The sequence below is a fragment of the Fukomys damarensis genome, unplaced genomic scaffold (genome assembly GCF_012274545.1).
Source record: "Fukomys damarensis isolate Sample0158 unplaced genomic scaffold, DMR_v1.0_HiC HiC_scaffold_24, whole genome shotgun sequence".
Lineage (NCBI taxonomy): Eukaryota > Metazoa > Chordata > Mammalia > Rodentia > Bathyergidae > Fukomys > Fukomys damarensis.
In genome coordinates this window covers 795,577-808,222 of record NW_022900936.1, presented here as the reverse complement: position 1 = coordinate 808,222, position 12,646 = coordinate 795,577, and the positions used below count along the sequence as shown (strand labels likewise).

General features: G+C 49.7%; 1 protein-coding gene across 15 annotated transcripts in view; it reads left to right on the top strand.

Annotated features, from left to right (window-relative positions):
* The window catches only part of Pcbp3 (poly(rC) binding protein 3), a 215,199-nt gene that overhangs the window by 178,255 nt on the left and 24,298 nt on the right, over positions 1-12,646 (top strand). For 14 of the 15 annotated variants that reach the window (XM_033768026.1, XM_033768022.1, XM_033768024.1 and 11 more), the window contains 2 exons: positions 9,907-10,038; positions 10,742-10,870. In XM_033768026.1, coding sequence (XP_033623917.1) covers positions 9,907-10,038; positions 10,742-10,870 — 261 coding nt within the window. The remainder of the gene's footprint in view (positions 1-9,906; positions 10,039-10,741; positions 10,871-12,646) is intronic. The other variant, XM_033768025.1, reaches the window with a different exon arrangement.

Here is a 12,646-nt window from a genome sequence, read left to right as displayed (position 1 = left end):
GTCTGTCTTCAGCAGCCCTCCACCTAAAGCAGCCCCTCCAGTGGGCACACACTGGAGAAGACCCCTCACTGGTATTTCCCAGACCCCAGCCATGGTCACAACTCCTACCGTGGCCCTCAGTCACACACCACACAGCAGCTGAACTTCAGGGGATTCCACAGCCTGGCTTAGATGCAGATAGACGTACTGTGCTGCTGGACAGCGCACACTGTGCTACTGGAACACACATATGGTGTGGATGCAGCACTTTTGTGCACCTGAGGTAGAGCTCAGCATTCTGTGTTTCCATTTAATGTCTTTATTCGTGAAGGGCAATGAAGCTGGGGGGTGTTCTGTTGAAAATGAGGGGTGACCATCAGATAGTGAGGCAGGATTTATGAGAATAAACAGAGACCTCTCTAAAGGGCATAAACAAGCAGGGTGTGGACAAAGAGCCAGCTATTGGCACCATCACACCTGTCAGAGCAGGCAGGGGAAGAAATACCACACAGTGGACAGCTGGAGGCTCTCAGAATGCCTGAGGGGCAGCTACAGATTCCCATGTGTATACATGGGGAGCGCATCTGCTGACCCTGAGTGGGGGCGAGCCTCAGGGAAGCTGTGGTCACCAGCTGAGTTCTCACTGCTGGGCCATCCTGGGTGCCCTGGCCATCACCAGTGTGCACATTCAGCTCCTCAGCTTCTTCCCACAGTCGTTCTCTTGCCTGCTAGAGGTTTGCCACCTCGGGAAGGACCAGGGATTGGATCTCCAGTGGAGTGATCCAGCTGTCATCATGTCACCTGTACTGCAAAATGGTCTTGGTCTTTCTGCTTTGCTGTCATCTTGGCCGTCATGTGACAAGAGCGTGGCTGCATGGACACTCATAGGACTAGACAGAGAGTACCGCCGTGACCACTGTGACGGAAAGAAAAGCTCATTAGCCCACAAGGCCCAGCCATAGAGACCCTGATTGTTTCTTTCAGGCCACATAGCCTGCTCCATTGATTCTTGTCTCACAGAAGATAGTAGCAGTAGCAGTGAGGGTGCCACAGCCAGCCAACAGTAAGTCTGGAGCTGGCGGCTGGCCAAAACCATTTGTGCCAGCACATGGGACCATTTCTCATTCCTCTAGAGCACAGGCCCATCATCGGTCACTTCTGCCAGAGCCAGCAGTCTTTTTTCATTGTATGATTCATGCCAGGTGATTGCCGTGTAGGAAGTCAGGTGCTCCTCTAAGAGAGTGGTCAACGTGGCTGTTTTGGGTCACAAATCTGACAGAATTTCTCACCATAAGGATTTCTGGGATTAAAGTTTCCAAATACAGAGAAGTCTCAAGACCTTCTTCTGCAGTGGATGTGGTACCAGTTAGAGACCCACAGGGCCAGATGTTTCCCAGCCCCAAAGGTAACAGTGTCTGGAGAGGAACCTGCGGGTAGAAGTTGTTGTGAAAGACTGGTGGCTAGGACAAGGCCTGCTCTGGCCAAGTCAGTGCATAATCCTTTGTGTTGCTTCTTGCAGGAGGTGGAAGTTAGATTTAGACTCACCTTACTGACTGGCTGTAACACGTTCCCATCGGCTTGATACACCCATGGTACATGGGTGATTGTCCCATCAGGTGGCTTGTACCACTGGTGGTACTTTTATTGTTCTTTTTATTCATAAAATTCATAAAAAATATATAAATAGACTGAATCTAGATAGTTGCTTGAATCTGAATAATTACTGCCTGAATATAAATATTAATTAATAGTATTCACACCAATTAAAATTATTACAATAATCAACAAATGAATTTCATTAAATTAAATGAAATTTAGTTATATTCATGAATAGTTTGTCAGTAATTAATTCTCTAAGTTTTAACATGGAAATCTTACAGGTACCCAATCACTAATATACATAATATGCATTTATACCTGCTGTACCACAAATTGGTTGTATTATAATTTTTTATACCATTTGAATGTTTTCCTTACGCAACTATAATATGACATGTGATCTGCTAAATCAATGCATCTCTTTGCATTAGTATAATCAGAGGCCCCCTGAGAAGTGTTACAACCCACTTGATAGGACAGTCATTCATGTACCACTGGTGATTCAAGCCACCAGCAACAATCAAATTCAAATCTGAACCGCCTGGCAGCAAGACATACAAAATATGGCCCTGTCATAAATGTGTTAACAGCTGTTTTTGTTTTTCCTAGGAGGAAGAGAAACAGGTAGATTTGTGGAGGGTCAGTTGCCCATGTCAGTTCAACCCAAGACTGGAATTATCAGAGGCCATTACCCAGGGGCTCTGGTGACTGATGGAATAGTCGGGCATTGGTGAAGTCAAGCAGACTGGATACTGTCTGAAGGAAGGAGTGTGTTCTAGCCTAACAGCTATCATTAAAAAGAAAAGAGACAAGGGGCCTTTATGAGTGGATGACAACCAGGGGCCTACTGAAAGTGAGGGGGAAAGTGTTAGTTTCCTGTCACTATTTAAAAAAAAGATACCTGAAGAAATCAAGAGAAAAGGCTGATTTTAGCTCACAGTTTTGGAGGTTCCATTCCCTGTTTGGTGAACTGTTGCTTTTAGGCCTATGGTGAGTGGTGGGCAGCATGGCAGGAACACATGGTATAGCAAAACCCATTTCATGGCTGAGTCAAAAAAAAAAAGCAACAGAGTAAGAGACTGAGATCCCATTGTCTCCTTTGAAGACATGGCCCACAGTGACCAAAAACCTCCACTAGGTCCCAACTCAAAGTTTTCACTATTCCCAGTAGTGCCAAGCTAGTAATTAAGCCTTTAACACATGCATCCTTGGGGGACATTCTGATGCCAACCATAGTGTTCTACCCATCATCCCTGGAGGTTGTGTCCATCTCACAATGCAAATTGTATTCAGTCCATCTCCAAGAGTCCCAAAAGTCCCAAGTCCAGAATCTCCTCTGAGACTCAAGGTAAACTCTGCTGTGAACCCCTCGGGTGTGGGGTGCGGGTGGGGATAGTACAATTTCCGAGAGATAGTGGCACAGAATAAATATTCCTATTTTGAAAGGAAGGAATAAGGAAATAATAAGAAAGATTTGGACCAAAACTCAGCAGTGCAGGCATTAAATCCTATAGCTTGTTGTCCAGCACAAGGGCCACACATACACAGCATGATGTGATCTCCAAAGGGCTTGGGCAGCCCTACCCCATGACCTTACTGATGACAACTCCTGTGACCATTCTCAATTTGCCTTGATCACTGCCTGCATCTTTCCTGGCAGGCATCTCACATTCTTGGCATTTCCACATTCCTGGCTTTTCCACTGTAGTTGTAGCTTTATTCCCAAAGTTTCACACATCACCTCAGGGGCTGACCGCACAGACCCTGACTTGGCTGCTGCCACACACTGTCTGGACTCCCAGGCCTTCCTCTGAAATCTGATGGAAACCTCCATGACCCCACAACTCTTGCTTTCTGCATCCCTGCAAAACTAGTATCACATAGACAAGGCCAAGGTCTGCTCCAATGTGAGCTATATCTGGACTTGCTCAAACCATGGCCACAGTGGCCTCAGTGCTTTGCTGGTTTAGGCAGACTTAGATGGGCAGGATATTCTGGAGCCCTCTTCTCAAAAAACTCTGCCTTGTGGAGTCTTTGGTGTGCATTTCTACACCTTGAGCTTATGATGGCTGTGGTCTTGCCAATTCTGAGATTCCCTCCAGATATCTTTCCTATTGTCCAGGGAAAAGTACTTCACTTATTTTTAATTGTGCTAATCTCTCTAGTACCCACATCCTTCTTGACTGCAACTTTAAACACACTCCTTTTCTGGACAAAGGTTTTCAAATCTCTGCTTTTTGCTCCTGATTCTCACTGTAAATTTAGCTAAGTAAACAGCCAGTAATACTCATGCTGCTGCCTGAGAGCAATGCTGCATTGAAATTTCCTCCACCAGATAATCTAGTCCATTACCCTTAAAATCATCCTCTCTTAAGGCATGGACAAAATGTAAGCAAGTTCTTTTCAACAGTGTAGCACAGGTGGTCCTTAGTTCAATTCCCAGTAGAGTACTCATTTCCATCTGAAACCTCCTGAAGTAGCCTTTAGCTGTCCCCATTCCTATCAGCATTCTTGTCTTGTCTTCTGTGTTCAGGCTAGAATTGCCCATTAAGCTCTGCTTGCAGCATTCTAATCTTTCTTTACCCCACTCCACAAACTTCCTATAAACCAATCCCAAAGCTTCCCCACAGGGTCAGGTATTGTCATAGCTGCATCTCCACTTCTTGCAACCAATTTTTTTGTTAGTCAGCTTTCCATTGCTGTAAAACTACCTGAGAAAAATTAACTTATAAAGAGAAAAGGCTCATGCTGGCTCTCAGTTTTGGAGGTTTCAGTCCACAGTTGAGCAGAACTGTTGCTTTTAGATCTCTGGTAGGGACGGGGGTAGAGGAAGCACATCATGATAGTAGCAAAACCATTCACCTCATGGCAGAGTTATGAAAGGAAAGAAGGGAAGGAAGAAAGGAGAAAAGGAGGGAGGGAGGAACAGAGGAGAAAGGAGGGAGGGAGAGAGAGTGAGTCACCCCCTTCCCTGAGATCCGAAAACCTCCAGTGGGCCCCACCTCTGAAAGCTTTTATCGCCTTCTACTAGCACTAAGCTGGAGACCAAGCCTTCAACACAGGCCATTTGAGGGACAGTGCAAGTGCAAGTTGTGGAAATTATTCTAAGTAAGCAGTTGAAGAACAAAACAAATTAGACCAGGGTCTTAGAGTGACATCTCTGGTGGAGGCTGTGCATTGTCCAAGGTTGTCAACTTGCTTCCAAGGTCTGAAGAAGGGCTGCTTCTAGAAGGTCTGAGAACCCCGTGTAAGGCCCTCTGGAGTAACTCCCCAGTGGGGAGTGCTGGATTGTGGTTTCAGCTGTGAGATGTGACGCTGAGGATCCACTCCCTGGAACTGCCCTGATGTTTTGCTTGCCAACAGTGCCTGATAAGTTCCCTTCTAATGCAGTCCCAGACCAGCTTCTCTCAGCATCTCTTTCAGGAAACAAAAGCTCCTTATGGAAGATCATGAAGAGTGTAGATGGGAAAACAGCCTAAACCTGCTGGGGATGGATAGAGCAGTGGGTGTGTCTTACTGTTTTATACCATTTCTGTTGGGCAGATTCTAGCATGAGGGTAGAATTCCTGTGCACATGGGCCCTCCCATCTTCAGTCTGCAGAAGAGGGTCAAGGTGTCTCCAAGGGAGTGGAACATGTAGCCATAGGGCAGGTAGGACCCTTTGCCTCAGGAACTCAAGGGATTGTGAAAGATTTGTGTGTGTGTGCGCACTAGGATTGAACACAGGGCCGCATGCTGCTAAGCCAGGCTCTGCCACTGAACTTCACCCCTGTTCCTGAAAGTGTTGATAAATTTAACTGCCACTGGTCTATTCAGCTTCCTCGAAGGTTGTAAGTGGTGTAGATATATAATTTTTCAGTAAAGTGTAGCCACTTACCAAAATATCATAAAGACTCCAGTAAAGTACTATATGTACCTTAATCAGTTGATATAAAGTTGGTATATTCCAGGCCAGAGACATACAAGCTAGCAGTTTTTCTTACAGGCTGTAGCTTTTCAGCAAGGAATTTCCCTAGCATCCTGAATAGTCATGGGATCGCTGCAACCCTTTGGTCCCAGAAAGGAGGAAACTGGTAAATCCATTCCAAGGTATTCAAGACCTTGGAGCTGAGTGTCATTTTCCCATCTCTTCAGGATTGTGTTGTTGACAGATGATGTATGGCCTTAAAATGCCCTCAGCTCTCTCTTACAGTTTCTCTGTGATGTTGGTTTTAGACACTGACCAAGCTGTCCGCTCCACAATGAGTAGATTTATGAACAACTCTGCTGATATCTGTTGTACCCAGGGATGCTTGCGAAAGTGCAGAGGTCACCTGGGGAAGGGTTCTCTGGACTCCCCATCCTTCATCTCCAGAGTCAGGGACTAGACACTGATTTTTTTTTTTTTTTTTTGGTACTGGGGACTGAGCTCGGAACCTTGCAATTGCAAGGCAGGTGGTGGCACCACTGAGCTAAATCCGGCCTAGACACTGATATTTTTCTACAGCCTCTTTGAATGCCCCCTGCTGTGTATCCTTTGTGGGCACTGGATTGAAGTGCCCTTAATTGAAGCAGCCTATGTGATCTGCTGAAGCCTTTCCCCCATATTCTCTATTTGCATCAGCCTCAGTCTTTGTGATCTTAGCTCTAAGTGTCCTTTCCTCACTGTTCATGCTAGATTGGGCTTCAGCAGAGGTGAGGACCCCTGAAGTATTCGAAAGTCATGGACTCCTCGGAAGTATTGCTGGTGCATGTGTTTGTGCTTTTTCTCTGGCCTTTGATGGTTGATGTTCTGCTGTCTCTAAGGAGAGCTGAGGCAGATACTTAGTCTACTCAGGCCACCATGACAGCATACCACAGATGTTTACTTTTCACAGCTCTGGAGTGGGGAAGCCCAAGGTCAAGACACCTGCCATTAGGCTTGGTTTCTCTTGGGGCCTCTGCCCTTACATTGCAGTTGGCTGCCTCCTCTTTGTCCTTTTCTGTGGGCACACGCCTGGCACCTGGCTTTTCCCATCAGGTCCTACTCCTATTGGTCTGGAGTCAACACTTATGACCTTTTAACCTCCTTAAGTCTCCATCTCTAAGTAGGAGACTGGAGATCAGGACTCCCAGATAACTTTGGGAACACAACTGAGTGTGACAACCTCCAGTTTCAATTCTGAGGTTTCTGGGTCACGGTTTTCAGCAGGGTCTGCCCAGGCCTCATGCCAGGAAACAGAATCCTGTTCAGGCTTCCTATTCTCTGAGCAAGGTGGGAGTCCTTTACATATTGTATTAGAGCAGAAGCACCATGGAAATGTTAGTTCTTCAGGGCTTGTCCCAGGGCCTAGGAGAAGTAGGAGGCATTTCAGTGCCCCAGGGCTTTACTGCCCAGCACCCTACTGTGCCAGTGAAAGTTCACATGTGTTGACTGTCCCTGTCTACCAGTGTATTGTCCAGGGCAAAGCAGAGGCCCCACAGGAAGCACGTAGCTGCAGAGGGATATGTCAAGGATGATGTCCCACTGGGTCCTGCCAGGCAAGAAGGAGGACAGTGGTCTAGACCCATACAAACCCAGCTCAGGGTCAAGGGTATAGCAGTAGCTTGGGTAGCTTCCCTGGTCTGAACTGAGAGATTTTTCTTTGTCTTGGTTTTTAATTCCTCAAGACGAAGACAGGATCCTCTTTCTTCCAGTGCTGCATCTGTTCATACCATCTTCATGTTCTTGTTGGCAACTGGTGGCTGAGGAGTGGACCACCATTCTGCTGGGACTACAGGGCCACAAGTTCATTTGGTCCTGCCTCATTTTTCTTCTGGAGCCCTCTTGAATATTCTGCCAGATGTTTTGTTTCCACTGATGGGCCATCCTAATTTGTGTCTTCAAATTAGGCTCAACTCCACTGAGCAAACAGGATAGTGGATGGAGCCATACCATCACCTTCTTCAGCTCCTGTATGTTGTTAGAAGGCATCTTCCAGTCTGCCCAGAAATCCCCCCAAGTCTTTTTCTTCCCCTGCATAATGTGTTGAATCAGTTCCTATTGGAACTGTCTTGCTTGTGGCCTTTAGACCTTGCCCTACTCTGACCACTGGGTTTGTGGACCCTGGGTCCTTTGCGCCAAAAGAATTTAAAGTTCTGCTAACCATTGCTGGTTTTATCTACATGGGGAAGTCCTTAATCATAGTTGGCACTTCAGCTCAGGTTTAAGGTTAGACACCACAGCCGTCCATGTTGCCATCTTGTGGTGGGTGTTTTCTGCATTTGTGTGGGTTTGGGGTCTTAGGACCATTGTTGGGGAAAGGTGGGATGGAGTTGTGAGGAGTCATGTTGGAGAGCAGGGCTGTTACAGGAGATCCTGGAGGACACAGAAGAGGGCCCCTGCTAGACAAAAGTTATGCTTGTTACTAAATAACTTATTCACTTTAGCCAAAGAGTCAGTTAAGTAATGTTTAAATCAGAATTTCATTTGGAGATCTCTGCCGCTAACCAAAATTCAGCCCATGAGCCTGAGAAGTCTTGCCCCTTTCTTTTATAAGGTGCCTCTTAAATGGACCTTTTTGCTCAAGTCTGCTATCTCCAGGTGGCCACTGACAGCCCAAGCCATGCTTGGTGAAAGGAGGCCACTAGAAAGGCAGGCACAGATCATGGCTGCAATAGGTTGGGCTGGAAAGCGGGGCTTAGACACAGCTTCACAGAGCCAAAGTGCTCATGTCCCTCCAGCACCACCACCCCAGCCCAGCAGGTAGGACCGAAGGGACAGACAATCTGAATCAAAGTCAAGCTCTGCATACACACTTGAGAGGAGATCTTCATCCAGTTTTAGTGGTGCCTCATGGCCATGCTTATCCAGGAGGATGCTGCTCAGGGAGACCACAAATCTGTTAGCCTGTAAGTGAGGCAGCAGCCTGCATTCAAATGCGGTTCAGCGGCACAGAGCTAGCAACAGGATCAAAGGGCACGGCCTGATCCACCAAGGACAAGGAGCTAGTGAACAGCCTCACACCCTAGGCTAGGAAAGAACCACCCTGGAGCTCAGAACCAAGAGAGCAAGGTCCAGACCCAGAGCTGTTCCTGGACCTCATGGACCAGGGCACAGGGCCCTTGGGGTGCTGTGCCTAGGTGGGGGAGTGTGCCCACAGCCAGGGAGAGAGCAGTGTGTGGAGGTGAACAGCTGTGCCAGCAGCAGCAGAGGCTGTGTGCAGAGGTGGCTGTGAGTGTAGAGATGACTAGGACAGTAGCCAGCCACCCTCCCTAGTGGGGCTGACACTAAAACAAGCTTGCTGGGCCTTGGCAAGACAGGCTCTCTAGAAGCAGGCCTTTAGCAGCCAACTAGATGGGACGCATAGCTGGCCTTCTGGTTGATCCTAAGTGGTAAGTGGGGAGAGACACCAGGAAGCTGCAGGCCAGGTACTGGCCTCCTCCCAGAGTAGTGGCTGCAGAGCTCAGCCTGTGAGCTGGAATACCTGGATCCCTGGATTCCCTCCCTGTCCCCAGGCTACTTGCTCCACAGTGAGACTCTCTGGTGCTACAAGTAATCAGGAGTCTCCACCCAGCACCAGGGCACAGAGCCCCAGGGAGCTCCCCAACACCACTCCCTGTCCTACACCTGCTGAGTGCACACTGGGAATGATCAGATGTGTTGTTTTCCACTCCCTTGACAGGGGGAGAGAGGGAGGAAGGGAGGAGGGGAGAGAGGGAGGAAGTAAGGGACGGAGGGAGGTACAGACAGGCAGACATGTTTTGGTGGAGAGTAAACCATATTGACATGCATCATGACTTGGAGTTGTGAGGGACAATCCCAGAGAGGGCTGACCTCTGTCCCTCGCCCATGTGGAGAGTCTGTGGGTGCTCAGCGTGCCATAGTGGGCCCTGGGCCTCTGCTGGGTCCTTGCCCCTGGAGAGCCCAGGTGCTCCCACGCTGATGCCTCTGGATTACACCTGTCCCTAGTTTGCCAGACTGAACAGAAACCTGGTCATCCCCTGAGCCTCAAACACTGCACCTTTGCTGCCCGCACCTTGTCTCTCATCCCTGACTGGATAGCAGGAGCCATTTTCGCCCCTCACCTGCTCCTGATGACCCAGCCCCCGGCCAGTCTCTTCTTCCCTCTCCACCAACGCCTGTACCTCACATGTGGGTCTGCCCAAACCTGCAGGCATCTGGCCCACATCTCCTTGACCCCTGGAGCCTGCCCTAATCTTGAAGGCTCTGTGACTGCTAGCTTTCCCCTAGCAGAGCTTCTTCATGAGCTCACTGAGAGTGTACCAGGGCTGTGGGGGCAAGGATCCTGTGCGTTCCTCCTCCAGGTGCCCCCAGCTGTGCAGCTGCACTCACCAGCCTGGGGCCAACACATGTCTTTTCCTCTCTAGGACATCATTAACTCCATGAGTAACAGCCCCGCCACCAGCAAGCCCCCGGTGACACTGAGGCTGGTGGTCCCGGCCAGCCAGTGTGGGTCCCTGATCGGCAAAGGTGGATCCAAGATCAAGGAGATCAGGGAGGTACCAGGACCATCCCTGGCCCAGGGTGGGGCGGATAGTCCCAGTGGCTGCAGTGGCCCAGCCATCACTACTGTACATCCCCTGCAAGGTCTTCACATTGCCAGCACTGGCTGTGCTGACCTGGAGCTTATGTGTGGCAGGGACATATAATCTGATAATCAAGTGAAAGGTGGGATGTGGGGACCTCACCATGTTCACAGACCTGCATGGTACCCTTGTGTGGGATGGTCCTGCTGGGAGTTCTCTTGGGACAATGGCTTTGGCTGCACGTAAGCCTGATTTCTGCTCCTTCCTCATGCCATCCTTGCCCCCAGGACATCAGCCAGACTGTGATGGTGTGGTTGGTACTGATAGGTCTCTGGCTTCAAGGAAGGCCAAGTCCTTCCTTTACCTGGGAGGGCGGTGCACTGTCATGATTCCTTTCCCATTGGAATCCACCTTTCTCTCTGGCCTGTAGAATTCTTGTGTCTGGAAGAAGCCAGATGCCCTGGCGGGGGAGGGGATGGTACTCTGGAAGGGACATGCAGACGTGGGTGACAGTCCAGTGGGTGTGGAGGGGAAGTGACAGTGATGTGGGGTGAGGGCATAGTTTCCAGTGAAGGGTTCTCCATGGTGCAGATGTTCCCAAACATTCAGGAGGTGCTGCTCACCCTGTGCATAATGCTGCCTCTGTCATTCCCCTCCCAACACCCTTTCTTTCCAGTCCACAGGTGCCCAGGTCCAGGTGGCAGGGGACATGCTGCCCAACTCCACAGAGCGAGCGGTGACCATCTCAGGGACACCAGATGCCATCATCCAGTGCGTCAAGCAGATCTGTGTGGTCATGCTGGAGGTACAGTCTGCACATCGGGGGCTGGCACACATCACCAGCCCCCCTCACACACTGGGCTTAGTGTGGCTCTCTAGCATCACCACCGGCTCTGGCACCTCGTTTGTCCTGAGGATTCTCACAGTCAGTCATGCATCCAGAGTGGGTGGGTCCCCTCTGGAGGGGAGCCAGCTTGGTAGTCAGGCACCCAGGGAGGGGCTGCCAGCATCTGGCCCAGGCCACCATCTGCTCTGGCAGTGGCAAGAGTGCTGGAAGAAATAAGCTTCCCCTTGTCTTGGAGCTGAATAAGAAGCTCTGGTCCTGGCGAGGGTTTCAGGAAGAGTCAGCCTGCGGAGTGGCAGCGCCCTCTCTGGAGGTAGCAGGAAGGAGCAGGGAGCACGGCAAGGTGGCTGCCCCAGGTCCATGTGGATTCAGGACAGAATACAAGGTTGCCACCAAGTGGAAGAGAGGAGGAGACAGAAAGAGGCACAGAAGCAAAGATGGTGCAGCCGGCAAGAGCAGCTTGTCCACGCTGGGGAGGAAAGACCCTGAATTTTAAACTGCAGCCAATACCCTAAGGAAGCCACATTCACAGCCCTGTTCACAGTCCTGCTTTCTCTTAAAGCCGCTGGAGGACCCTACCGAAGGGAAAGGCCTCTGGCCTGGAGGCTCATCACGTCCCCTGTGGCTGGCCACGGCCCCTGCTACCTGACCCACTGATTCCATAGCTCCCATGAGGCTGCTGCCTGGATATGCAGGATAGTTTTATTTTCCTGAAATATATTTTGTGAAGTCAAAAATATTTTTCAAAATATTCATGTGTGAAGTCTCACCACACACTGGTCAGGTGACAGGGCAAGGCTGCTTGGCGCCATCAGCCTGAGGCTTACGGGGCCCCATGTGACACACACACTAAGGAGGTGGGAAGAGTGTAGCTTTCTGTTCAGCATGTCATGCACCCTCAGAGTGGCCTGAGCTTGGGAAGGGTTCAGTGGGGGACACCACCTCCAGTGACCCTGACCAGGGCGACCCTAGCTTCTCGGGGTTAAACCTGTGGTCTTGTCAGAATCCCTATGCTGTCCCCTGTCTCATGGTGTCAGGAAGCTTCTGCTACCCTGTACAGGTGGATCAGTGCCCAGGGCATGCGCTGGCACCACCTTGCTGCCACCAGTGTGTGAGATGTCAGCAGTGGGTGTTGGCCTAGCAAAGATGTCCTGCTCTTGGTCCCATCATGCAGCACTCAAAGATGGGGCAGGGCCATCTCACCAGGGGAGAAAGATTCACCACGTGTGAAAACAGATGGGTCCACTTTTAAATGAAGAGTAGCTGAAAAAGTACAGCAAAAGATTTAAACACCTCTATGGTGGGCATGGTGAGAACACCTATAATCCCAGCACCCTGGAAGGCTGAGGCCACATAATCACAAGTTCAAGCTTAGCCTGGGCAACTTAACTTAGTGAGACCCAGTCTCAAAATAAAAAGTGAAGAAGTGCCAGGGATGTAGCTCAGTGCAAAGGTCCTGGGTTTAATCCCCAAACCTACAAAAAAACAAAAACAAATAAACTTTTCAGCTCCTTTTGGACTTGCTTATGGGCTATGCTTTGAACCTCAGAATTCTGAAAGGGCTGCTCTGTGACAGATGAGGCCTACCAAGTCCCAGGAGAATCAGCCACGCCCCCTGCCCACTCCTGAGATATCAATGGCCCATGCCCAGAGGGGTAAGAACAGGAATTGGGAATCAGTAATTGTGCCTGAGTGCCTCAGGATCAGCAAGGGGAAGTCACATGCTGGTCACACCCA